The 26,209-nt window shown below is 43.7% G+C and overlaps 1 protein-coding gene across 1 annotated transcript in view; it reads left to right on the top strand.

Moving 5' to 3' along the window:
* Positions 1-26,209, top strand: part of RABL6 (RAB, member RAS oncogene family-like 6) — a 58,842-nt gene that overhangs the window by 7,757 nt on the left and 24,876 nt on the right. Inside the window, exons 2-8 of the mRNA XM_009890270.1 lie at positions 272-406; positions 5,986-6,033; positions 12,443-12,495; positions 14,078-14,169; positions 15,027-15,167; positions 17,123-17,228; positions 22,905-23,008. Coding sequence (XP_009888572.1) covers positions 272-406; positions 5,986-6,033; positions 12,443-12,495; positions 14,078-14,169; positions 15,027-15,167; positions 17,123-17,228; positions 22,905-23,008 — 679 coding nt within the window. The remainder of the gene's footprint in view (positions 1-271; positions 407-5,985; positions 6,034-12,442; positions 12,496-14,077; positions 14,170-15,026; positions 15,168-17,122; positions 17,229-22,904; positions 23,009-26,209) is intronic.

Raw genomic sequence — 26,209 nt, 5'->3', positions numbered from 1 at the left:
GAAAGAGAGGAGACTTAGCTGGCTGAAGTTGTGCAGATTGGGAAGATTCAATCTTGATGTTGGTTCTTTCTGCTGAGCTAATGTGAGTAGCTGAATAAACACTAATTTTAATGACTGAGGCTCATGTTTTTTAACAAACCCCATCCTGTCTGTGTAATATGGGAGAACTAATTACATCTGAATAATGCTTGTAAAAAGTTAGCATGCTTTTCACAGCATTCTTCGATTTGTTTTTAATCAACTTTATTTGTCTGCTTGCTCTTTTCCCCAGTGAAAATTGTCATCCGAGGGGACAGGAACACTGGGAAAACCACACTTTGGCACCGACTGCAGGGAAAGAAATTTATTGAGGAATATATTCCAACTCAGGAGATCCAAGTCACCAGCATCCACTGGAATTACAAAAGTAAGATGGAAGAGGGTGGAGGGAGTGACAGTCATGGGACAGTGCCTTGGGGGTAGAAATTCCACTGCAGCCTCATTTGCTTCTTTCTTCTGTGTCTGCTTGGGCGATAAAATGGTCTCTCATCACTCTTGTTATTGTAATTTATTATTCACAGTTTCTCAGTCATGTTTTTAATAACTTTACTCAGAAACTATGTGTTAAAAGTCCTAAAGGATAGGTCTTTGGAAGCTACAATTCAAGGAAAGCATTTAATACGTGATCTGAAAGATTTGAAATATTTGTGATGCACAAATGTGATATTTGTGATGTTAATGCTAACAGGCTTATGGAAATCTCTCTGAGGCTAACCCTGCTTTTGGTGTTACTGTTGCGTAGAAGTGAATAGCATGCTGCAAACTAGTTTTTTACTGATTAAAATATAAAAAGCATCCTGTAACCGGTGAAGGTGGTGTTTTAAAAATGATTGTAGCACTAATAACTCTAGGGTGACTTACTGAAGCACAGACATATCTTATCAGTAGCGTTTTTTAAGTGCTTGTTTGAGTCTGAGAGATGAGGTGTGAGGTTTTTTTATTTTCCACATCTGCTCTGAGAGTATAGAGGGGCTATGACAGCCCTGGATCTCCCCTGGAGAAGACACTGCAGGCATTGAAATTGTATAAGGCTATGATTCAACAGTGCATTAAGTCCAGCTTTCAGGTTCCTGATCAAAAATGCTGCAGCCTTGTGGGGTGAACTACTGATTCAATATGAACTTGCCCTGTAAGACTGATTTTGCTTTAAAAAAAAAGGTCAGCAGTTAGTTTGTCATTATCAGACCTTGTCCATCTGTACCGCTCTGACCTTGACCTGACCTGAATCAGGTACTCTCTGTCTCCTCACAGCTGGGAATAAAACCCACGCAGTTTGGGTAAACACCAAATTGAGTGCTTCATCTAATTCACCAAGCAAATTTGTATTGCTGGATGATATCGTGATGCCCAAGTCTTGTGATAATGATCAGGGAGCCACAGGGTGTGTTCACCGCCAGTCAGCCTTGGGGCAGTGCTGTCTCGATCTCCATTTGCTTCATAGGCTTCGGTGCAAGGAGAACGAGCAGATACTGCCGTTGTACGTTCACAGGGAGCTGGTAACCAGAGTTCTGGAGACTCTCATGCCCTTATGGAGGCAGGTTTCCACATGAGTCAGCTCTCTCTTGACAAAAGCTGAAAAGGTTTATAAGCATGGATGGTTGTAACTTGCAGTGGATGTGGGAGAGAAACAGGTCATCCTTGCTCGGTGCAACCAGCAGTTTTGTCTCATTCAGGATCTGACGTTGAGCTAAGCCTGATGTCACAGGTTTTCAGATTCTTTCAGGGGGCCTCTCCATGTGAGTGTGATGCAAAGGTATGCCTGTTGGCTTCTACATTTCTTCATAAAGTATCTTTATTTTGGGTACCATCATCCTGATGTTCTACCTATCAACTGACCCAAGGCATTGACAGATCTGCGGTGTTCATGCAGTGGTGTTCTCCATCTGCAGCTAAACCTCTGGCATGTTGTATTCTAGTTGTGGCATCCTTCCCCCACACTCTTCTTCCTCTCTCTCAGAATATCAGCATATCAGTTATGGATGTGTGAACATAGTTTCCATCATCCAGACAACTTGTAAGCTCTATCTCCAAAATCAAACTTGAATGCTTCATCCTAAATAGACAGATCAGAGTAAGAAATGAAACACCTCTTTCTTAGATATTCAAGTCTAAAGAGTGCACTGAATGTTAATTGTGGTTTTCTGCAGTATCATAGGTAAAAACTTCAGAGTTCGGTTTCTTCTCTAATCAGCATAGGTAATGCAAATGCTGTTTGTAAATACAGCCTGGGAGTCTAATGGTTGATTTCTAAGAGGCTTTTTTTGTATATATGAACAGGTATACAAAATGCACATATACAGGTTTTTGTATAGATGCAAAAAGGCGTTTAGGGACTGTTCCATGTGTAGAGAGATCCAGTCATCTCGTATGTTTCTGCATATTTTAGGGACTGTATGTTCTTTTACTGAGCTGAGGCTTAGGCACTGGCTTTTTCAATGTGGGTGCAATCCTGGGGTAGAAAAGAGCTAGACACGAGGCTGGCTTTTGCTGTATGTTCATAACTGCAGGTGTATTTGTTATCTGTAGTGCTTATGTGGTATGTTTCTGTAGAGCTTGCTGGTTAGAGTTGACAGCAATGTGTACATATTTTTCAAGATGAAGTGTTGCTGAGCTAGTCTAAATATCTGGAAGGCTACACACGGAATTGTGCCTTTCATTTGTGTTTCTTTACATTGTAAAACACTATTATTTTCTTAGAAATAACTTCCAGCAGTATAGGAAAATCTCTGTTGACCTTCTTAAAACTTGTTTTAAAAAATAACCCCCTTTTTAAAAAACATCGTAAGGTATGTTTCCTGCTGTGAAAACTTTCCATCCAAGATGGGTGATGTGGGCACTGAGAAATTGGCTCAGATCTAATTACTGCCCTGTTGGCTGAGTTAATCTACAGAGGAAAAATAAAGTTTGTTTTTCCTGTGAGCATGCTCTCAAGCTACCTTGAATAAACATTATGAGATAGCTGGCAGCAAATATTTATGGATGTTTATTAAATCGCTGTCAAATATTGAAGGATTCTTACATTGTCTGGTATTAGAAGATTTACATTTTAGATGTGGAATGCACCACTTCGTCATATCTTCAGAAATTTCATACTGGAAGAATTAATAAAGGTAGAGGAATTTGAGTTATTTCTTCCTACTCAGAATGAACAACATTACTTTTCTGTGCTGATTGTCTCTCTAGTGGATATTTGTCATTTTTGTGTCCACGTAAGGAGTCACCATTCCTGACCCTAATGAGTGCTTGTTTAGAATATGCTAGTCACTAATTTTATTCCGCTTGTCTGTCTCAGAAAGGGAGTCTGAAATAAAAATTGGCAAATACTTTTGTTCAGATACTTTGAATGGTTTATAGATGGGTGTGAGGCAAGGCAGAGTTGCTCTGCTGTGCAGGATTTGTGATCCAAAGAGTATGAAGTGAATTGTGCAATTGTATGAGAGTAAAGATGTCTGAGGGGCTGTGAATTCCTAGCGATGAGCCCACCCAGAAAGCAATGATTCTTATTTTTCAATGAGCTTTCTTGCAATTGAAGTCTTCTCATCTCTCCACCATTTTGGAGATGGGAAAAGCATTGTCACCGGCTAAAGAGTACTTAGCCAAATAGCATCTGAGTACAGATCTTTTGAGTGGTTTGATCCATGGTTTATACTAATCCAAGGCAAAAAGTTAAAAGGATGAATTGGCACTCTTTTTTGCTGCGACATGCCTTCCAAAGCCGTTAAGGTGAAATGCTGCTGTGTATGAGTCATACCAAAGCCAACACAGCAGCACTAAAGTAATTATCCTCTTGTATGTTCAGGATAATCAGGAATGAAGCTGGTGATGAAAAGGAAGAACTCATTGGCTATGAACTGTCAGGAGTACTGGTGCTAACAGGAAAAAAAACCCACGTGGAAAAATGGTTTTCTTGGATCTTGTGCAGTCAGGTTCTTCGTGAAATTCTGTGCTTCCCCTCGGATAAAAGGTTGTAGAGCAGGTTTTTGTGGGTCAAACGGTTCAACTCCTCAGCTATCTGGGGGTGTTGCTGCTCAGCAGGATGTCAGTACTGCAGAGATCACTCAGCAGCAGAACAAATCTTAACTGAGGGTGCATTTGGTGTCAGGGTAAGGAGGTGGAGATCTCGGAAGCTCAGGAGCAGAGTCCCAGTGCTAGGTATGGGGCCACCTCCTGCATGTCACCCCAAGGGCTGGAATGGGGTTCCAGCTTCTCCGTGGAAGCCCCTTGTTAGTGTTTACGTACTGCTTCACATGGCGCTGCTGGAAAGAACAAGCAGCCTTTGGGACTCTGCAAAGGTTGCCATCTGAGAAAGGAAAACATCACCTGTCCTTTTGCAGAAAGTCTTGGCTGTTGCCAAGATTGACTTTGCTGGTCTGTCCATCTCCTTGTCCTGCAGGAACAGCAGCAGCACTGCCAGTCCCAGCTGTGGGGGCAGACCTCCGCTAGCTGATCTATGTCCCAGCACCTTCTCACGGTGCACCCTGAATGGATCACAGGCTTGAGCAGCCCCCGTCGCAGGGGGAGCACCCCGCTGTGCCAGTGCCTGGGCACAAGCAGCCGGCCAGACAGCTGAGTACCGGGCCAGGGAGTGATGGGGAGAGGTTGGACTTCAGCCGTGCCTGGCTTGATCGTCTGTAGAAATATTCAAGGACAGAAGTAATTTTGGGAGTGTAATTGTTTAAGCAGAGGTTTTAAAACTGCAGGCTCCTGGATGCCTGTTGTGGTTTCAGTCCCACCTGAGCCTGTGATGCACTGGCGGGGCTGAGCCTGGGCAAGTCTCCTGTTGGTCCTGTGCCCCGCTGCCCTGCTGGCAAAGTGGAAGATAAGCGGGAGTTGCTATGAGGAAAAACAGGCTGATTTTGCTTCATGCATAAATGTAAAAAAGGATCTTTCTCCAGAAGCAGAGGATCAAAGCTTTCCTTCATTCATAATCTGTCTTTACAATATTTCGAAACATTTAAGTTTAGCCAACAGTGAATTCTGTAGAGGAAATGTTTCCTGGCTTGACAATGATGCTTATCTAAACTCTCATGCCATCCTATGACATTATTTTCTGCTCTGAGGCATTATCCTCCTATTCCATTGCTTTATGTTCATTGCTGCTCCAAGTACAAGCTTTGCTTGGGAGCCTATAGCATTTCCAAAAAGCAACTGTTTATTGGAACAACTCCATGCAGATTGGAGTGCTTGTCTGGATTCAATAGAAACATCTAACCAAAGCTGCCCATCCCTCGTGCCATCTGAAGGTTAAACTGCTAGCTGTCAGTACCAGCAGTAGTGTCTCTCTAGTTGGAATTTTGGGTGTCTTGCTTCAGATTTTAGCAACTGAAATATATGTTGCTCCTTATAATTTACTGATGCTGCAACTTGTTAAGAGGCAAAATTGCTAGTAATATCTTATTTTTTTCACAAAATGCAACTTGAAATTTGCAGAGAGAATGGATTTCCATAGCTGCAGGACTGTTTGCACTGTCACGTTCACATAAGGATGCTATTAGTAAGGTTGATATTTCTTAAATGTGTATATTCCTTTTTTGTCAGCTGTATGCCTTGCTTATGGACCAGACTTTATTCTCCAAATTAAATTTATATCTTTTTTTAAAAGAATATGGAAACCTCTGTATGTTATTAAAAGAATCCACACAAAATATTTATAACATCCTTCAAAACTGACACAAAACATCAAGGAAATCTAGCTATCAATTAGGTGACGAAGAGTCTTTAAGAAGTTCTTTAGATAGCATGGTTTTGGTGTACAACTTGGACCTTCAACAGCAGTGGGCCTTCTTGTTATGTTTAGGTTTTCTTTTAACTCAAGAACTACTTTTCTTTTTGACATTCGTCTCCTGCTTTGACAATGTTGGCTTTGGCTCTCTGTGGTGAGTATTGACTGTCAGTCATTTTACTGAAACCCCATTCTAACACTTTGTGTTCTTATTGTGCTTTTAGCCACTGATGATATTGTTAAAGTTGAAGTCTGGGATGTAGTTGACAAAGGTAAGTTTCATAACTTCCTTTCTAATGGAGATTCACTGTTCTTTCTCAATTTTAATTAAAAACTTACACAGAATTCAGAAATACCTACTTACTTCTACTTTAGAAAAACATCTGTACTTGCTTTTTCCAAGTGCATGGATGCTACTTCCTGAAAAAATATGGAAAGGAGAGAGGAGTCTCCAGTGCTAGAGCCCATTATTTGCAATCTGAACTTCAGATGAAACCCAGTAGTCGGAAGCAATTGCTTCATGTGCTCCGTGACAGATGAAATAGCATGCGGCTTAGTGTATTCAGCTTCTCTGAACTTTGTAACAAACTTCATCTTCTCTCCTTTATGGTTCTATATATGCTTAGACAGCTACTGAGTTCTTTGTTCTGTTTATAAAAGTTCTTGCCGAGCTGTTTTGTAAAGGAAGGCTGTTGTTAAATTGATAAAATATTATCTGCAGTGAATAATGTATGCAGGAGGGAAGAATAAGAGAGAAGCCAATTACTTAAATTCATTTAGGACAGAAAATGCAATATATTTAATCCAAAAATCTTTCTAAATGCTTAGCCAAGGAAAGTTCTATGATGTATAAATACATTTTTCATTAGTTTTCAATTTTTGTCAGAGTATAAAGTTCTGTTTTATAAAAAATAAAAACAAATGCCCAAAACATATCTGAAGACACAATCTGGATGCAGTGCAAATCTGGATGTGGTGCAATATGTTGCTAGGTGGGGTTGGGGTTGGGGTTCAGGTGGAAATCTTAACAGTCCATTCTGTAGCCCCAAATGCAGATACTGTTTGGCTTTTACGAGCCGTTTTGTACCAGCCAAGCTCCTGGTTGAAAGTGCGAGGTCAAGAAAGTAGCTCTACAAATGAGCATCTCTTACTCTGTGGGTTGTGCTTCTTGTTTGCATGTTTCTTTTGGTCAAATCTTTTGACCACAATCGTTGAAACTTAAACATTATGGTTTGGCTGCTTTCCTGCAACTTTAGCTAGAATCTGTGCAGGCACGCATTCCTCAGCAGAACTGTGTTGGAGGGGCACTACCTCTGCTGTACCACCTGTGCAACTTACACATGCGATAACACCGAAAAATAAGAAGATAAGTACAACAGCGCGTGGGGAAGGGAGAAATTCAATTTTTCATGTTAGCTAAATTGTGTTTAAAATAGTAAAAAAGAAAGGGTAATTAAAGATAGCAGCTCTAGTTCACATGCATAACGGAGCGTTGAGGTTAAACTTGAGCCAGTAAATTTAAATGAAAATCCTGGGTGCTTTATCTTTTTAGTCTCTTAAATGCCAGTTTTCACAGTGCAGACAAAACCTTTCTTAGGTCAGAGTTACTGCTGAAGTCAGTCTGATTACATTTTGGCTTTCAGATCCTGGGATAACATGTGCAGGGTTGGAATCTGAGTGAAACATCTGTTTTCTCACTGCCTGGCAACTTTGGTATGAATAGATAGACAGTTAATTTGGGAATCATGTGGTTCGAGCATTTATTTCTGTGAATAGCTTCTCTGAGCAGAGTCATCTTCTCAACTGGAGACTTGTCATTTTTTTTGCAAAAAGCATCAGATTTGATATGTGCAGATGTTGATAACAGCTCTTCTGATCCTGCTTTCATTTCTGACAGTGGAGCATGTGTTAGAAATCTCAAGGGACTCTCTTCTCTCCACTTCATATTCTTTTGAAATAAAACTCATTTTGTTAAGATCCCTACTTACGGACCACAGATATGTATTTGTATGTAATAAAATGTACTTAATCAATGCAGCGTAAAAATTCAGATCATCATGATATAACAAAATCACATCCTTTCCTATTGCCATAGCATTGCAGATTCTTGATAAATACAACTTTAGGGAAATGTGCAAATTAACCATTAAGAGCTTGCTTATATCTAACTTTCATCTTAATGTTATCTCATGACATTTTTGTTCTTCCTCCTGTGTGCTTAGGACAAAAAATCCTCCTGCATGATGCTTTTGGTGAGAGCGACACTAATGTAGACGTAGGCTTTTAGTAGCGGAGTATCCAGTGCTGCAGCAAGGGCTGACGAGACCTGATCCTCCTTTTTTTCCTTGCCCACCAGATCCTGGCTAACGTGCATATTTAGAGTTGTGTAGAATGCTGCATTTATCGGGCTGGATTTGAAACTGCCAAAAAAATCCACATTCTGAACATGTGGAGTTTTCAAGGCTAAATTTTTTTGCCAGCGTTTCCCCATTTTGGAATAATTATTCCTTCTTAGAGAAAATTAAGAGACCTCTATTTAAGTTAAGATGTTTGAAAATGTATTGAAAGCCTGATGTGGGGATGTAACTAGACTGTCTAAAAGACGTATCCATAAACTGCAGTTTTCAACTTTAGTCTTGTAAAGCAGCTTCAGCCTCTTCTCTGCTATGCATTGCTGCCATTCTTCATGTCTTGGTGTGAACGTGCACAGGAGGATTTGGGGAAACCTAATAAGTTGCACCCTGAAAAACTTCATTCTTGCACTGAAGTTAAATGTGGTTTTACTAAGTGGTGTTACTCCTTGTGCTTACCAGCAGTGTGCCTCCCCATCCTTTTTAGTTCAGCAGTGTGCTTTGATTTTTCCCTCCGGACCATTTTAGGAATGCAGGAGGCAGCTCTGTTGGCTCTGCCTGGCTGGTGGCTGGTGCCTTGGTGTCATCTGTTTAGTGGATAGATGTTAATTTGGTAGTGTGGGGAGATTTGTTGTGAAAGCTTAAAACCTGTGAGGTTGGTTAGTGCGCTGCAGCAGGGGTAAATGGCAACCGCTGTGCTGTACTGCTCCTCTTACCTTTTCTTTGACCCTTTGGATTTCTTTTTTCGTAATATGCAATCTCACTGCAGCCTGCTGGGTTCTCCTTGGGCCTGCTCAGAGAACGGCGCTCATTTGTGTAATGATGCCATTTGCTAAAATCTTAACAAGTAGAGCTTGCCCAGCTATGGATTGTATCAAATTTTGTGCAGTGTATGTAGTAAATACCATCTCCTTTGCTGCCCTTGGAACTAACAGAACATAGGAAAGATATATCTCAGCAAAAGTCACAGTCCTGACTCATCTTTCTGGCTTTGCAGCAAGTTGCGTAACTACTGCAGGTCATAAAGCTGTAACAAATCCTGAATGCAAAGAAGCTGCTTGAATGCAGGTGATTCAAGAGCAGTTCTGATATCCTGTCTTGTAACTTCTGCTAGTTTGGCTCCTGCATCTTTTCCCATACACTAACTGAAGGGATCAAATAATATTTTTTTTCTGTGGCCCCCAAAACAGCATAAACTGTTTCCCCCATATTGGAAATTCCTTTCCTTTCCCTGCCCCTTCACCCATCTCCCTCCCAAATGTGTGCTGCAAGAAGGAGGAAAGGTCAGAATTAATATTTCTGTTATTTTCAGATGTCATAAGGTAGATAACATGGGATGCAAGTGTTCTAGGCATGTATTTTTGAATGGTGAACAGAAGCATCTCCCTCACACTGTTTGTTGGCAAGCCGTGCTGAATCCTTGCTATCCTCCAATATAACAGATGGTACATAGGGGTGCAGAGGCTCTCAGGTGCTGGCCGTGAAACCCAGTCTTGTGGTTTTCAGAAAGAACTGTTCCATAGACATGAGGGCACTGCTGGAAGGTTATTTGGTTTCAGTGTTGCTATTACGCCTGCAAATAAGGAGCAGCCATCTTCCTAGGTAGAGAAGCTGAGCAGCCGCAACATGAAGACCGTCGCTTTCTAATTGAGGCTCTGAGATTACACATCATTGCAACCTCCAAGACAGGACCTCGTTCGTATAACAACACAATCTTCATTGTGCACTTGGCTTTACAGGCTGAATTGCATCTTTTCACTACATACATCTTGTCTTTATCTGGCTCACCCTGCAGTTTTAGTTCCAAAAATAGTCACTGTGCATGAATATGTACACACATGCGCTTTTCAGCTCTGTTACTCCTGTGTAGATGACCTCCTTTACAGCAGTGATGAGCATCATGTAAGAATATTACTCATTCCTCTTGATACACACATAAAGCCATAAGCAAGGAGAGGCATGCGAGTCATATATTCAGTCTCAAATCATTGGTTGTAAGTGTGTCCAGGTTAGAAAGACACCTTGATGGCTTAGGACGAGAGAACCTATGAAAACTATTTGTGGTTGCTCGGGCTTCTGTTTTAATACCTAGAAATTCAGGTCATGCCAAGCCTAATTTAGCAGTAACTGCAGGAATATTGATGTTTTGACATTCAGAGAAGCCACGCGAATGCCACTGACTTGAAATGAATTTAATTGAAGTGGGAAAAGGCATGCACATCCTAGACATCTCACACCTTCAGTTGCGCTGGGAAAAATAAGAGCATATGCTTGCATCCTCCAGGGAAACACACTGCTTGAATGAGGAAGGATCAGGATTAGTATTTCTGCTACTTTCAGATGTCAACAGTAAGATGGCACGAGGGTGGCAAACGTAGTGCAGTGATGCACAGAAGCACCCACCAGACACTGTCAGGGTGCGGGGACTGGAATCTCCTGCTGTATCCTGCAGCATTAAAACTTTCATGATTATCTCTGTATTTCATAACTATTTATCCTCGACCAGCATGCAAAAAGAATGAAACACTTTGTTTCACATGCAGCACCTGTCAGAACCATGAATTTTACAAGTAGTTGCTCCATGTTGAATAGTTGGCGGGAGCTATTTTGGTCCCCAGTGTTGCAGAGTCTTTTAAAGAGTCAATGAGAGGGTTTTTTTGCGGGTGCATCTGAGCTGCCAACACGTTCTGTTGCCAGTGGCACAGGAAATTTCTAGAAATTATGAGAAGGAGTTCCAAGTCCCTCCCATTATAACTTGTCATTATTTAGACTAGGAAAATATGGAATGAAGTTAATTCAGAAGTACAGTTCTTAATTGCTGTCAGTAACATCTGGAAGATATTTGAGATCTGTAAAACATAACTCCAGAACTTACAGGGCTATGCACTGTGCAGTTGATAAAACTCTGGAAACTGCTGTACATAGGTAAGAGTTTAAACAATACCTGGGGGCAAGGATGGATTTTTCATGGCATGTCCACACTAAACTTCTTCAGCACAAGGTGAAACACGTCCTCACTCTGGCACACTGAGACTCCCAGCAATTCCTACTGCTGAGTGTCTACACAAGAAAATCGTGATAGCTGACTGCCACTGTGCTAATCCTATGTACAGATACACGGTGTCGTCTTCTCTGTCTGTTGTGGTTGCAGGCTTTAAGGTTTGGAAACATGATTACAGTGTAAATGATGTCACGCAGAGTTTTCAAGGAACCTAAGGTTTAAAAACACTGACTCCTTTTCTGGGGGTGCTGAGTCAAATGCCAGTGGTACTTTAAAATGTCAGTTTGTGAACTTATCCAGTGCTTATTGAAGCTGTAGGAAAAGAGAGAAGGCTCAGGGGGTCTGCCCTTTAAGTATAAGGGCTGTATTTTAGCATGTGCCTTAGAAGAAGCAGATGATTTGGATAGATTCCTCCAGATGGGATTGTGGCTGTGGGACTGCAGGGTAAATCTCCGTAGTGGGTTTTTAGTGTCTTTTCGAAGTGTTTAGCCTGTTGCCTCTTGCATTTCCCTGTGAGCTTAATCAGAGTGTTACCTGTCCTCTAGCTTATTTCTGCATGCGTCTCTAGAGTGTGTGGCTTTGGATGGTGCCTCTGGAGGATTTCCTTTCTGCACCTTTGCTGGTGATGACCAGACCTGACCCTCTGGCTCTGGCCTTTCATGCATGTGTAGGCTGCCTCTCCTCTAATTCTCCACCGCCCTCTCGCCACAGTTTATTTTCTTTTGCTTGGATTTCCCCTTGCATAAGCTCTGTCTGCCTTTTGGCTGTTGAATTCTTGCAGTCTCCTCCCACTGCTTTTTTTTGGTCACAAGTCAGCCCAAAGCATCCGATGGGCTCTGAGGTCACGTGTATTTACAAGACCGCTTGCTTCAGGTCAGTGACATAGAACAGCAACGTCATGGCGTCTCTGGAAGGCTGTGTATGTAGTTGTGCTGCTCTGCCATAGCAGCCCCACGATCTTTTGCTTCTTCAACAATAATGCAACAAAAAGTGCAAGAAAGCAGCTTCCCTTTGTGGTCAGGAAGTGCAAAAAACCTTGTATTATTCAGTCATTGCTACTTTATGCTGTGAAGAGCATGGTTTAAGCTGCCCCAGACTTTCTTCCTATTCATCCTTGAATTAGAATAGCTGGTACTCTTGAACAGGGTAGCTGGTATTTTTCAGCAAGGCGTGCCTGTCCCATCTCTCCTCATTCCCCATGCTTATAGTAGAAGTTGGATCTGCTTTAAGGTGATACTCAAAATGCCGTGCTCCTACCCAGACTCATCCTGGAGTTCTGTGCCCAGTGTAATGCTGCCTTTTTTTTTTTTTTTTACAATTCTTTTTAAGGAAAATGCAAAAAACGAGGAGATGGTTTGAAACTGGAAAATGACCCTCAGGAGGTGAGTCACCTTGAATGCAGGTGTTTGCCTCTTAGCAGGAGGCTTCTAGTCCACCTTTGGTCCATGGAGAGTAAGTTCTATATTTGTCTCTGCTTCAAGGCTGGCCCGGCAGGCAGAGAAGGGGCAATGGGATCCCTGATGCTCTTCGCTCTTTTGCCTGTGCATTTTATCCTTGTTCATGCCCTCACCACAACTTTCTTACTGTTTTCTGTCTGTTGGGAATGACTGTGCCCCAGATGTTTACTCGACAGCTTTGTACCTGTCTGCACATCCTTAGTGGCAGGAAGTCCTTTTGTCATGGACTTCTTATGAGACCTGAAGAAGCCACTTGATGCCATGCTCTCTGGCTGTTCCGTAAAACTGGGCTGACAATTACCTTTTACCACCCTTTGAAATGTAGAGGAGGAAGGGGCAATAGAAGTGCTACATAGTGTGTAAAAGTAAACACAGTGGCTTCCTCAAGGCTCTTGCATAAATGTGTGTCCTTTTGTTCTACAGCAGAAGGTCCAAGTGCCCTGTGGGGGACCCTACTGCCACTTTCCCCAAACTGCATTTAAGCTGCCAGTGCACTTCCTTGGCACCTCTTTCAAAATATGTACAATTTTATCCTCAGAAAAATTCAGTTTAAAGGCTATTGATCCCATGATCTCTGCTGCAGCTCTTACAGAGCTTTATTGCTCCTGTCCGTGTGTCAGTGCCCTTTGGGGCTCAGTGCACAGATGGTGTGCTGGTACTCGCTCAATAACCGCTTTGTTGAAATTGATGGGAAGGGCAGCATCACTGATAGGCAGAGAGCTGAGCGCTTGATTCTGGGGATGAGTCAGCGCTCTGAAGACTTGCCTCTTTCAGCAGGGTGCCAGTCCTGCTCAATCTGTGTGGTCAGATTAGGGGAATTTTCTTTAAAAAATTTCTCCTGTGGGGTGAAAAAACCTCTATGAGAACAGATATCACAGCTGCTTCTTCCTTCACAAATGTTGGTGCATTTTCCACTCCTGGGAAATGCATGAGAATTATTCCATAGGCACCAAATTCCAGCAGGAACCTTTGGGGCTGAGTACAGTGCAGTACCAGTACTGTACTTTGCAGCATGCAGAGTCTAAATGATGAAAAACAAATCAGGTACTAATAAATAGTTTCAGCCCTGCACAGGGGAAACTCAGTAGAAACTACATCCTGGCTTTATACACCAGAAGCGTTAGAAGTACAGTTAATATTTGGGTTGGCAAAGACATGGAATGGGAGCTGTGACCTCTGTTCTCCGTCCTGTAGCGTATATGGAGTTACCTTGTCAACACAGGATTTGGGGGCACAGGGGAAAGAGGAGGGGGTGGGTTTTAGCATTTGCTGTCAAACCTGTTTTTTTCAGAGACTGTCAGGTGCTTCACATCCTGCTCTTCTGGTCAATGGAAGCTGTGAACCACCAGGTGTCTTGCTTAAATGATGATGATGTGAAATCCACAGATACTTCTTATCATGACTGTCACTTTAGAAAGTTTGCCTATTCAGCACTGTATCGGTTGTGTTCTGTACAAGCCTGAAGTTGAATCAAGTTATTTACTGTCTTTTGCCTTTATTTCCTCAGGCAGAGTCAGAAATGGCTCTGGATGCAGAGTTCCTGGATGTCTATAAAAACTGCAATGGCGTAGTGATGATGTTTGACATCACCAAGCAGTGGTAAGACATCTTCAGCAGCATGCACCATGTGATTCTCACTTGTTTGGTGAAAACAAATGACTTTTAGACCTCTTGATTCCCAGATGGACTCCAAAGCTGATAACCAGCCTAATGAGTTGAAGCAAGCTTAATAGCTTTATCTTTTGACATGCTTTCCAATATACTCCTCTCCCGGGCTTGTTTCAAACAAGCAGTCTCCCTGTGGGCTTGTGTACTGCAGTTTCTGATATTCTTATGTCTGAGGCTTGATAATTAGTGCTATCACAGGTGCAAAGTGTGCTAGGCATGTTACAAATCCCTCCTCTCCAGAGCACAAGGGAAAGGGGAATGCTAGTGAGAAATTTCCAGGAAGAGTGGTATTAGTAAGGATTATACAGAGGCCCTAAGATGCGGTAATGTACGGAAATAATGAACTGTTCATTTTATGCATCTGCTGCGGAGGGCGAGAGACGTAGGGAAGCCAGAGTGGAAAGAGGAGGTGATAAGAGTTCCTGCTTTATATTTAAGCTTGTGTTTTACAGGTTTTGTGTGGGTTTTGTTTTGAGGGAGGGAATCCTTTTCTTCTGCTGACCCCCCACAGTTTTGTAGGACTGAGGGAAATATTGCTGTAGGAGATGCGAGGTTACTGGTGGAAGTGGATTATTGAACTTGTCAATTTTTTTTTTAATAAACCGTGATACAAACGTATTTACAGTTAATGTATTTCTCTGAGGGGGGCAAAGAAGCCACATTCTTGGAAGGATTTTGGGAAAAAATGTCTTACTTTGTTTTGTTTTGTTTTTCCTGTGATTTGTGCATGAAACTGCTCACAGAATGATGTTTCCCACTCATCTGCCTTTCTTTCTCCTATGGTGAAGGACATTTAACTATATTCTGAGGGAGCTTCCTAAAGTGCCGACCCACGTTCCAGTGTGCGTGCTTGGGAATTACCGAGACATGGGGGAGCACAGGGTCATTCTGCCTGGCGATGTGCGGGACCTCATCGACAATCTAAACAGGTAAGATGGCACCACGGTGACCAGGCAGGGGAGCCGACCTCAGCTACTCTCTCTCATCAGCCACAGATAGCCATATTGCTGCCTTATTTCAGATGCACATTGCGTTCGTCCTCGGACCCTGTGCCTTGCTTTTGGGCTTTAGTAGCTCCGACTGTCTCATACAGCAGCTTCAGTTTGCACATGGGCTCTTTGATCTAGAAGCCTGTACTGAGCAGATTGTTAGCTATATTCCTGGAAACAGTGAGTGCCTGTCAGCATGTGCCTTTCAGAAGTACTTTTCTCAAGAAGCTGTCTTCTTTCTGGATAGCCCTTCTCTCGTGAAAGAATCTGCTCCATGCAGCACAACTGTTCTCTCCTCCAAATAATTCTGCTATAAGAGAACCAGCTAGTACAGCTGTCTTCCTTGCTCTTCCTCTGAGAGCATTCCCACACAGCGTTTACTGGGCATAGCCGAGTTGTATGCCTCCCTTGCCAGCCAGGCAAGATTCTCCCTTCTGCAGAGATCTGAGGCTCTCTGGTATTTAGTATAAAATATTATTTGTTGTTCGGGATTCAATTGATTGTACCTTTTTGTGTGGTTTTATGTTCTTAAGGCATTTTTCATTTTCCTAGTCTCTTACTTGTTTGTACCTGGACAGGTATAAACTGACCTGGACAGGTTTGAGAGGTGGGCTCGTGCAAACCTCATGAGGTTCAGCAAGGCCAGGTGCAAGGTCCTGCACCTGGGTCATGGCAATCTCAAGCACAAATCCAGGCTGGGCAGAGAATGGGTTGAGAGCAGCCCTGAGGAGAAGTACTTGAGGGTGGTGATGGTTGAGAAGCTCACCATGAGCTGGCAATGTGTGTTGGCAACCCAGAAAGCCAGCCATATCCTGGGCTGCATCCCCAGCAGCATGGCCAGCAGGGCGAGGGAGGGGATTTCTGCCCCTCTGCTCTGCTCTGGGGAGAGCCCCCTGCAGTGCTGCCTCCAGCTTGGGGACACCCAACATAAGAAGGACATGGAGCTGTTGGAGTGGGTCCAGAGGAGGCAACGAAGATGCTTTGAGGGCTGGAGCCCCTCTGCTGGGACGACAGGCTGAAGGAGTTGGGGTTGTTCAGCCTGGAGAAGAGAAGGCTCCAGGGAGACCTTAGAGCCCCTTCCAGTATCTGAAGGGGGCTTAAAAGAAAGCTGGAGAGGGACTTTTTCCAAGGGCAAGTAGTGATAGGAGAAGGGGTGATGGCTTCAAACTGGAAGAGGGGAGATTTAGATTAAATATCGGAAAGAAATTCTTTCCTGTGAGGGTGGTGAGCCCCTGGCGCAGGTTGCCCAGAGAAGCTGTGGCTGCCCCATCCCTGGAGGTGTTCAAGGCCAGGCTGGATGGGGCTTGGAGCAACCTGGGCTGGTGGGAGGTGGCCCTGCCCAGGGCAGGGGGGTGGAACTAGATGATCTTTAAGGTCCCTTCCAACCCAAACCAGTCTATGATTCTATGACCTGTGTTAGGCACACAGAAGTGGTATCAGTTTTAAGGTTTGAATCTGTAATGTAATCATTTCTTTACAAGTTCATCTCTATATGTGACTTAGCTGAGTTTCATGCCCACTGTAGATGCGTCTGACTTATTTGTGGTCTGTCTGTGGTTTTAAAACAAGACCACTTGTACAGCTATGAAACCCCGAGTTTAGTAAACCAGTGGCCCACTGTCCTGACATAGTATTTCTTAGTCTGGCAACCCCATGATGCTGCAACACAACAACAGCCACGTCCTGCCACCCTTCAGGAGGAACAAAGCGTGCATTTTGTCTGTAAACAAAATCAGGAGTCCCTAGCAGAATGACCTGTTAGCCTACGTTTGGGGATTGAGGGGTTGGTTTGTAAATGAGGACTGTTTGTGGCATGTAGTTCAGCAAGGGCCTCTTCTGTATGTCCGTGTCCTTTGTGTACAGTTTTCTTCTCTCTCTCTATCTGGTTGAGACAGGCCTCCCGGCTCCTCGTATTTTCGCTATGCTGAGTCTTCCATGAAGAACAGCTTTGGCCTCAAGTACCTGCACAAGTTCTTCAACATCCCCTTCTTGCAGCTGCAGGTAAGAGAGAGGGTATTTCCCTGATGTGCTGAGCGAGTGGGACAGATTGCATTTTTTTCTGTCTCTAAGGTGGGAATTTGGTATTTGGGGTTTCTTTTGTTGTTAAAGGATCCTGAGTAGATTTTTATTTTCATAAGAGTTAACAACATTATGTTAGTACATTGCTGCCTGTGACTTAAATGTGTCTCTGCTTGCAAGAGGACTCTTCTCTGCTGTGTTCACAAGTGTTTACCTCTGGAGAAAGGCTCCAAGGTGATGAATAACATTGGCACGAAAATTGCGTCCAGCGATGTAGTTACCAAGTCAAAAATGTTACATACGCACATTTGTTAAACTTTGTGTTTAAATTCTGTTCAGTTAAAACTCAGGTGAGAAGAAATTTGGTCATGAACTCAACAGTTCAGGGACAACTGTCTTTGCACTAATGGTGACTGATCTGCTTGGATCCTATGCATATAATCCCAGTCTCTTATTTCCTTCATAACTGAGGTTTCTTGGGTGGACTGAGTGGAAAAGCAAAGGCTGAATGGGCATGGAAGGGTGGAATTCTCAGCTGTGGTCCTTTAGAAGAGGACCTTTTGGGGTGATCATACAGGAGTCCTTTGGGATGAACATCATACGCATTTTGGGGGTACCTATGATGTTGTATCATTGTTCTCTTTTGGATGGAAAAAAAACAGGCAGTTGATTATCTTGATTATCTTTCACCAGTAATTGAAATGTCTGTGTGTATTTTTTATACAAATAATCCCCACTGAAATGTTAGTTCAGAAGAAGCTTGGATATATTAGTGGATGTTACCACGTCCTCAGGTTGCAGAGCAGAAAGAACCAGGATAAGAAAACTGAATATATAAAAACCCAGTAAAACAAGACAACGATAAATTTTTGAGGAGGAAGTTGTGGGAATCTGACATATAAACCAAACTTGCTGCTTAGTGGAGAAGATTGAACTCTGCCAGCATCGTGTTGGTTAAATGTTTGGTTTTATAACCTCGGCTCCTATGGTAAAGTGATGTCTTGTGGAAATCATGCAGAATAATTAGTTCCCAGGTTACTTTTGTTGGTTTTGTAGATCTCTCCTTTTTTTCTCAAATAGATGTAGATAAGAGTCAAAGACATTAGCACAGCCTTCCTGACAGATCTGTTTCTGGAAGCTGTTAATAACCAGTATGTGCAGTAATTTCTCTAGCCATAGTTATAAGCAGGAAATATCAAAGCATTCGTAGTTTTTGCTTTTTTTAGGGTTTGCTTGGAAACAGCTTTATCATGTGAGTCTTAGGGGACCTTTCATTTAAATGTGCTGTGTGTAAGTAAACATGATCTATTAATCTGAGACTGAAAGCAATTAGGATACTTAGATGAGGTGATTGTCCCCAAAGCCCGAGAACTTCTTAGACAAATCTTGGTCTTTAGGGAAATAGAAAAAAACAATCTGACATAACCTTTAGTTGTTGGTAGATTCCAGTGACGGTTGCTTGGGAGAGGTGATGGAAATGGGTTGACCAGCCCACATTTGTTCTCCTGCTCAGTGGGCTCGGGGTGCCACTGGGAGTAGTCTAAAAGGTGCAGGTGCCACGTAATTAGATTCCCAAATCGCGTGTTTTTCATGTAATGTAATTAAATAATTCAACACTGCAGAAACAAACCAAAAAAGACTTCTCATTGCAGTTTACTTGCCAAAATGTGCAAGGGGAGATTTGGAAGGGCACATGTAAACCATGCTTGTAAAATAGGTTTGCTCTGTTCTTTGTGTCTCGCCACAGAAGGTGCAGTTGAGGACGTTGTCCTGTGCCTGTCATTCAAGGAGAGAGTGGTCAGACCAAAGCTGCCTGGCTTTTCCTTTAAAACAGCAATACCCAAACTAATTCCTGCAGCTCAGTGCTCATACAGGGATTGCAGGCAGGTGCTTTTCTGTGCATTGTGATCGAAGTTACAGCATAAGATCCAGCGTGGAGCAGGCTTGTTTCATTTCCCTCTGATGTGCAGGAGGTCCCTGGCCTTGCCATTCTGTGCTGAGGCAGGTGACACTGCACATTTGGAGGCTTTTGGGTGCTTCCACCCAGGCTTTGCGGCTTTAGTTTATGTCAAACTTCAGCCAAGATCTGCTGCACTTCGTTTTTCTGATCCGCTTGTATTTATGCTGCAGGTTTATTAGAAGAGTTTCATGCTGCTCCGCAGTGGCTGCTGCTGGTTGGCCCTGGGCATTTCACTGCTCCTGGACACGCGCTGGGAGCCTTGAGTGCAGGGGGACCCAGGCTGGCCCCTCTGGGCCTGATTAACCGCCAGTTAAATTCGTAGGAAAATCACAGCTAGACTTAATTCCTGAAGATTCTGCTTATATCTCTAAAGATTCGGCTTATATCTTCAGAGACACTCACCAGTAACAGGCTCCAGTCATTTCCCTGGTACTTTGATGCAAAGCAGGGTTAAGGAGAGGAATGCTATCAGATTTTAAACACACACATGATTTAATCAGTCTTAGTCGCACCTGGGGTTTCTCTGCGTTCCCCAGCCTAGCCTCCCGCAGCTCGCAAGGGGAAGAAGAGTTGTTCAGCTGTATGCGAGATTCCACGCTGTCCTTTAGCGGAGTTGATGTTCAGTGCATTGGTTTTAAGTTGCACATTTCTGTGTTCAGCTTACATTCATGCATCTTTCATAAAGAAAGCAGTGGCTGAAATTCATACCCCTGGTATAGAGCACGTTCCCTCTAGCAGCCCGGGCTCTTCAATTATTTATCAGTTCCTTTCCAGGGGAAGGATTGTCAAACCTGAGATGCAGTTTAGCTGTAGGTATCGCTGGTGGCCCACATGAAGTGCAAATGTGATCAGGTCAACCGGGCCTTCGGATGCTGCGCTGGAAGGAGACAAAATTCTGCAGACAGCTGAAATTGCCGTTTCCCAGGAAGCCCTTGAAAGTGGCAGTCAGCCAAAGCATTGGTCTGTAGCACATGATTTATTCCCTTCTTTTGGGTCATTGGTAAAAATAAGCTGTTTCTTTAATATTTTAATGCCAGCATGGTAAAATATAATTTATTTTTGAAGTATTTGGAAGTCCATTATTAGTGATGAATTTTTACAAAACTAAATGCAACTCTGTCTTAATTAAATCAAAGTTCTTAATTTACTGTAATCTGTGAAAACTGAAATAAATCCAACTCTGGTATATGTCTTACTGCCAAAGTACGAGGAAAGGCAAACCACTTGTTTAATAAAAGTCGTTGTCTAAGTACCTAAGGTGAGCCTTGGAGAGCAGAGTCCCTTCTGTCTCTGTTTATTCTATTTATTTAGCTAATTTGCTCAGCATTTATTTTACTCATCTTGAGAAATTGAGGACAAGGAAGCAGAAAAATTGCTCTTTTTTGTCTCATTTTTGCTTACACTGTATGAATAACGTAAAAGGGTAAAATCTATTACTTGTAAAATTTTGAATTTCTTGAATCTTGAATTCTAAAATCTAGAATGTGAGTAATAAAAGCTAAAATTACTTCTAAAGTCTGTGATTAGCACTTCTGTTTAGTGTAGCAAGTTCAAATATGTATAGCATGTTTTGAGACATTTTCTTGTCTGTATCCCCCAATAAATGGAATTTGAGTTAACTAATGACTTCATAATTCTTTGTATACACGTTAATTGAAGTCAAGTTTCCATCAGCAGAGAGCTTATGAATATGATGAATAAAAATTACCTAGCAAAGGAAATATGGATCAGTCCAAGCTCTTTAACACAATGACAAAGGTAAAAATGAAGAATCTAAATGCCTTGGAAGCGGTAAATTAGCTTAAATGATCATAGAAGCTCTTAAATTTCAAGAAAGACTGTATCTTCCAGTAAATTATCAACTACTGTGAATCACCTGGTCTTATAAATATACAAAATAAAAAGTACTTAAACCTTGCTTGCTGATTTAAGTCATGGTAGAATGTGACATGAATCAGCCTGCTCCATGGAGGGCTCAATCTGTGCCCTGCCTACTGCCCAGGGCAGAGCAGCGTGGTGTGTTTTATGTAAGGGAGATGAGATACTTGCTCTTTTGATTTGTACACTTTCTCGATAGCTCTGAAATTGTCATGTCTGTGAATCTGTTTTGTCAGTAGTATATGCACGTGGATACCGAATGCCATTGCTTTATCCAAATGTTTGTCTTCCCATAGGGATTTTATTCTGTAAATTATGTAGTAGATTGCCTTTTGTGCGTTTTACTCCAATGGGATCTTCCAGCAGTGAGCATACGTGTTGTCAAACACAGAATTAAAAATTCACCGCAGTTGACGCTAAATTTCAAAAGTAGTAGACAGCCTAAATGTACGCTGAGGATAAGGCAGTTATAAAAGCAAAAACCTTTTCAGGTTGGAGGAACCCTGGGGTTTCTCTTCTGTCTTCTCCTGTCGGGGAAGAGGTGCAGCTTGGCTGCCCAGGGTACGGTGGCCCTGTAAGGGACACTGCAGTGCCCTGCACCGCAGGACCTGTCCCAGCACGATCTGTCCCCGCTCCCTGTGCCACTAGCACACAGACGGCAGGAGAGAGCGGACTGACGCTTGCAGGTGCTGAACAGCGTCACTTTGGGCTCAGTTCGGTGGGTAAAGTGACTGGCGTGCCCCTTGCTGCCAGCCTCGCCGGGAGGCAGGCAGGATGCCAGCAGTGGGAGCCGGGCCAGTGCCGCGCTGTGCTGCTGCGCCTGAGCAGAGGGGAAGGGGCTGTGGTGCAGGGGCTGTGCTGTGGAGCGGGACAGCAGCAACAGACAGCTCCAGCCTTGCCCAGGGGATCCTGAAGCGTGTTTCTGCAGTACCGGGCACCGCATTAGCCCTGCGGCTCAGGGCCGTCACGGAGGGCAGAGGGGTGAGGAGGCTGGTGCTGGACCCACTGCAGCGGAGCCCGTGGCGCTGGCCCGGCCCGCGCAGTCTCAGCGTAATGCCTGTGGTTATTGATCTCTTCTCGTTGCCATCCAGGCTACCAAAAAAAGTATCCCATGACCATTTGCCATTGATTTTGAGCCTTTTAAGCCAGTACTTCCCCTCAGCTGAGGTTTTTGCTCAGATTCTGTTGGAAATGTGGAGAGGAAAGGACTGAATTAAGCTGCTCTGTGTTGCATGAGTGGAACCAACTCACTTTATTGCGCACTTGCACTGGACTGGAGTGTCTGTCCCCCATCTGTGTGGCAGCAACTGAAGGCAGAGGGGCAGTGACTTCTAAAGTTTCACTGAGTTGCCAGGTTGTGCCCACTCATCTACCCTGCCAGTAAAGAGAAAATTAGCATGAGGTTTTGCCTCAGCTGGGTCCTACTCACAGAGGGACTTCTTTAGCACAGGGCAAAAGGAAAGATCAGAGTGAATGGGTCACACAACTGTTCTCCGCAGGAGCTGATACTGTATTCCAAATGCAACTGGTGATGGTGTGTCTGAAAATGACACATTATTGATTTATGGCTAAGTACAGCTCACAGAACAAATTACTTTCTTACACACAGACTTTCTGGATTAACGTACTTTTGCTACTGCTTCAGCTTGCTCTTGTGCTTCTGTATTTAAACTGAACACTGTGAGAGAGACCAAATCTCCTGTTTAATTCATTGCCGTGGGTAGAGTGGTGACACAAGATCTCGCTGCACCCTGCGAGCGTGCAGAGATCTGTTACAATGACCCTTCCTGCTCAGACCCAGCTTGTTTTCCTTTCTTCAGAGGGAGACGTTGCTACGGCAGCTGGAGACGAATCAGCTGGATATTGATGCAACTTTGGAGGAGCTGTCAGTGCAGCAAGAGACAGAAGATCAAAACTACGAACTGTATGTCATTGAGCCATCTTTTTAACTGTTTTGTTGCAGTCTAAGTGTCATGTGAATGTTGGGCAGCCCCAGCTATGGCATGTGGCCAGACTGAAGGGTCCAGTGAGTGACATTTGGGGTTTCTTTGGATCTTGTAAAATGTCACTTTTAAGTGGTATCAGCTGAAATAAAGCATGCACTCGGGGATCCCTCTGAAAGGGATGTGAGGCACGTGATCTTCGGGAGGGCAGTGGAGGTGGAGCTGAGCCGAACACCTGGAGGCAGCACGTGCTGAAGGCGTTGTAGATAAGGATGTTGCAGCCTCTGGTGCTGAAAGGGGATATTTTCCATCTCTCCACTGCTCAGCACACAAGTTGGTTCCCCTTCTTCTGGCTATTGCATTCATGTGTATTGTGTGTCTTGTGATAGGCAGAAAGGAATAGCAATGATGCAGTTGTCCTTTGTTCCCTTCTAGACTCCTCAGTGTGTTTCTGGTTTGAAGTAGTGGCTAGTGCCTGCTGATGTGTTTGTTCAGTGCCCTGTCTGTTTGCTTGCTGCTTGAAATGAGCATTTGCCAGATTTAGCCCTACAAAGCCAGTACGACTGTAGCACAGTGAACAGGAATCTCTTCAGAATTGTATGTTGTTGACAAATGTGTTCCGTGAATTCCCATTGCGAGGTCTTTATTGCAGTGATGTGCAAGCCAGAAAAGTCAACCCCAGAAATTGGAAAAAGATTCTTTACAGGCAGCCTTATTTGGAAGTTGGAATCGATGATTATGAAATATTCATGCACAGCCATTTTAACAAGCATTTTTCAGACCAAGTTTCAAGTTCTATAACCTTGGTCTGTGTGTTTTCCTTTGTGAGCACATTGAAATGCCCCATATACACACAAAGCAGTACTGTTGCCAGAGCGCTCACCTCATTCCTTTCCTTAGGGACTGGTTAGTCTCCTTGTGCCTTCAGCAATTCTCTTCATGTCCCTACTCAAAGGACTGGGCTGTGTGGGCTGTGCTGTCAGATTGGTTTCCGGTACTTTTGTTTATACTCCATCAGTAATGGGAAGATACTTAAAAGAATCAAGAGTTGGAAGAGCTGTTCCAAACTTAGATGAGAAGGTCGTCACCTCTCACCCTTACACCAGCTTTAGCATTTGCTGGACACTTGCGTGTGCCACTTCAGCTCACAAATCCAGCAGAAAATTACCTTCTGCCATGTCTACTTCTGAGTTAACCTGAGTTGGGCTGGCCCTGAGAAGCATCTGCTTACCACCAGAACTTAAAGCAAGCAGCAGCAGTATGGTGCTGGCAGAGGTGGGATGGCAAGACCTCCTAGTTCCAGCAGTGGGCGTTGGATTGCATCATCCCCTCCAGTGTAACCACACCAACATACACCGTTTTATAATATTGGTGTGCTTCCTCTGCCAGAGAGTACCCTTCCTGGGTACATGCACTTGCAGAAATGCTGTGATTACTAAAGAGTACCGTTTGCAATGTGGCAGCATGCAGAATCCCAGGGCCAGACTGGTCACGTTGCGCTAGACACTGTGCACTAACAAGTCAGAAGGCATGTTCTTGCCTTTTGCAAGCTCGGAGGAGCTTTTGGTGCAGTTGGTGGTGGCTAGCATCACCTCAATAGAAGCCCCTGAGTCATCTGCAGACACTCCAAAGCCAGATGAACATTTGGCCCATGTCTCAGTGCGCTGTCATTTTCCAAACCCAGTCATGAGCACAGGAGGAACAGGAGATGGGGTGCCTGCACCGGAAGATGCCCACCGCCCAGCTGGGCAGAGCCACTGCCCTTCTGTGCTGCAGAACACTGCCCTGTAGCAAAGGACTGCTGCTCAGGTGCTGGGGAGTGCTTGAACTGCAGGTGGCTAATTGCACTATTAGGCTGCATAATTGGTGTAACATAGTGCAAGAAATACCTTAGCCATGGTACCTGACAGAAAGAGGAGTTGCTAAAATGTTAAAAGCAAGGCTTTTTCCTAGGATTCTGGTTTAGTAAATAAACTAACAATTTTATGCAGCTGGCCAGCTTCTGCTGTCACTTCAGCAATTGCACATTTATGTCTGTGTACGGACACCAGTGCTCTTTGCTTTTAGAAAATCAGGCTTCTTTATAGGAAGGTCTTTAAAATGTCCCTGGATGCTTCCTGGCTTGAGCCACTGATGACAGAAGAAAAGCATCAGGCTGTGTCACGTCTAAGTACTTTGACCACACTGACTAAAATAGTGTGCTATTTTAGGATTTTTGAGGTTTTTTCTGCACCCCAGGTAGAAACAAAGAGTATGTTTGTTTCAGCGGCACTTCTCTGAAACAGGTAAGCTGCAGAGGGGTTACTTCAGCCCCAGAATTTAAAAGTATAGTCTTCATACATTCGTTTTTTTATCCCTGCAGGAGCTTTTCAGGCACGAGTCCTTTAGCCAAAGTCCCCATTTAAAGAAATAACCACACTCATATGGCAGGGAACTCAGGTTTGGGTAAAGTTCTGATTCTTAGTAAAAGTTTAGGCTGGTGAGCAGAGTATCTGTGGCCACAATGACAGTATGTGGTGGCAATTAGAGCCTGCAGTTGTGAGGCAGGTCTGCATTGCTCGTTATTAGGGCTTGGGAAGGTCCTGGTATCCACGCTTGTCAGATGTCCTGGTATCCACGCTTGTCAGATGCCCATCATTTTGGGATTATCATGTTTAAAATGCTGCTGCTGTGGGATGTCAAAATGAGCACCTGGTGCGTTGTCCTCTGACTCTCACTGTGTTGTATACAGCATCTGCATTGGTGCAGTGTGACTTGTTGACCCGTGGCAGATGTGAAGCCCTTGTGTTGGTGGCTTCAATTTAGACACTAAGAGTTCTGCTGTTGCTGCGCACAAATTGTGCAGCAAGGGGAGGCATCCAGAGGCCATGGTGTGGCTGCTGCAGCGCCACCCTCGAGGCAATCCCTGCTCTCCTGCCATAAAATCAGGCCGTGGAGCAAGGCGAGGTGACAGTGCCAGGACATCTCCGTTATTTCATTCACTCCTGTGCATGTCTGGTAGCTGCTCTGTCACAGTGACCCCTGCTAAATTTGGATCCGTGAGAACAGAAAGAGCAGAACTCTTCCTCCTGCTGCAGCTGGGTGCCCGAGGACAAACCCTCGTTGCTCTGAAATGTGGATCCCCGAGAAGACACGAGGTGGCACACAACGCTGTCTCCTCCACCTTATGTAAGCCCCTGCCT

Source organism: Charadrius vociferus, unplaced genomic scaffold (assembly GCF_000708025.1).
Source record: "Charadrius vociferus isolate BGI_N301 unplaced genomic scaffold, ASM70802v2 scaffold398, whole genome shotgun sequence".
Classification (NCBI taxonomy): Eukaryota; Metazoa; Chordata; class Aves; order Charadriiformes; family Charadriidae; genus Charadrius; species Charadrius vociferus.
This window is presented reverse-complemented; position numbering and strand designations above follow the sequence as displayed.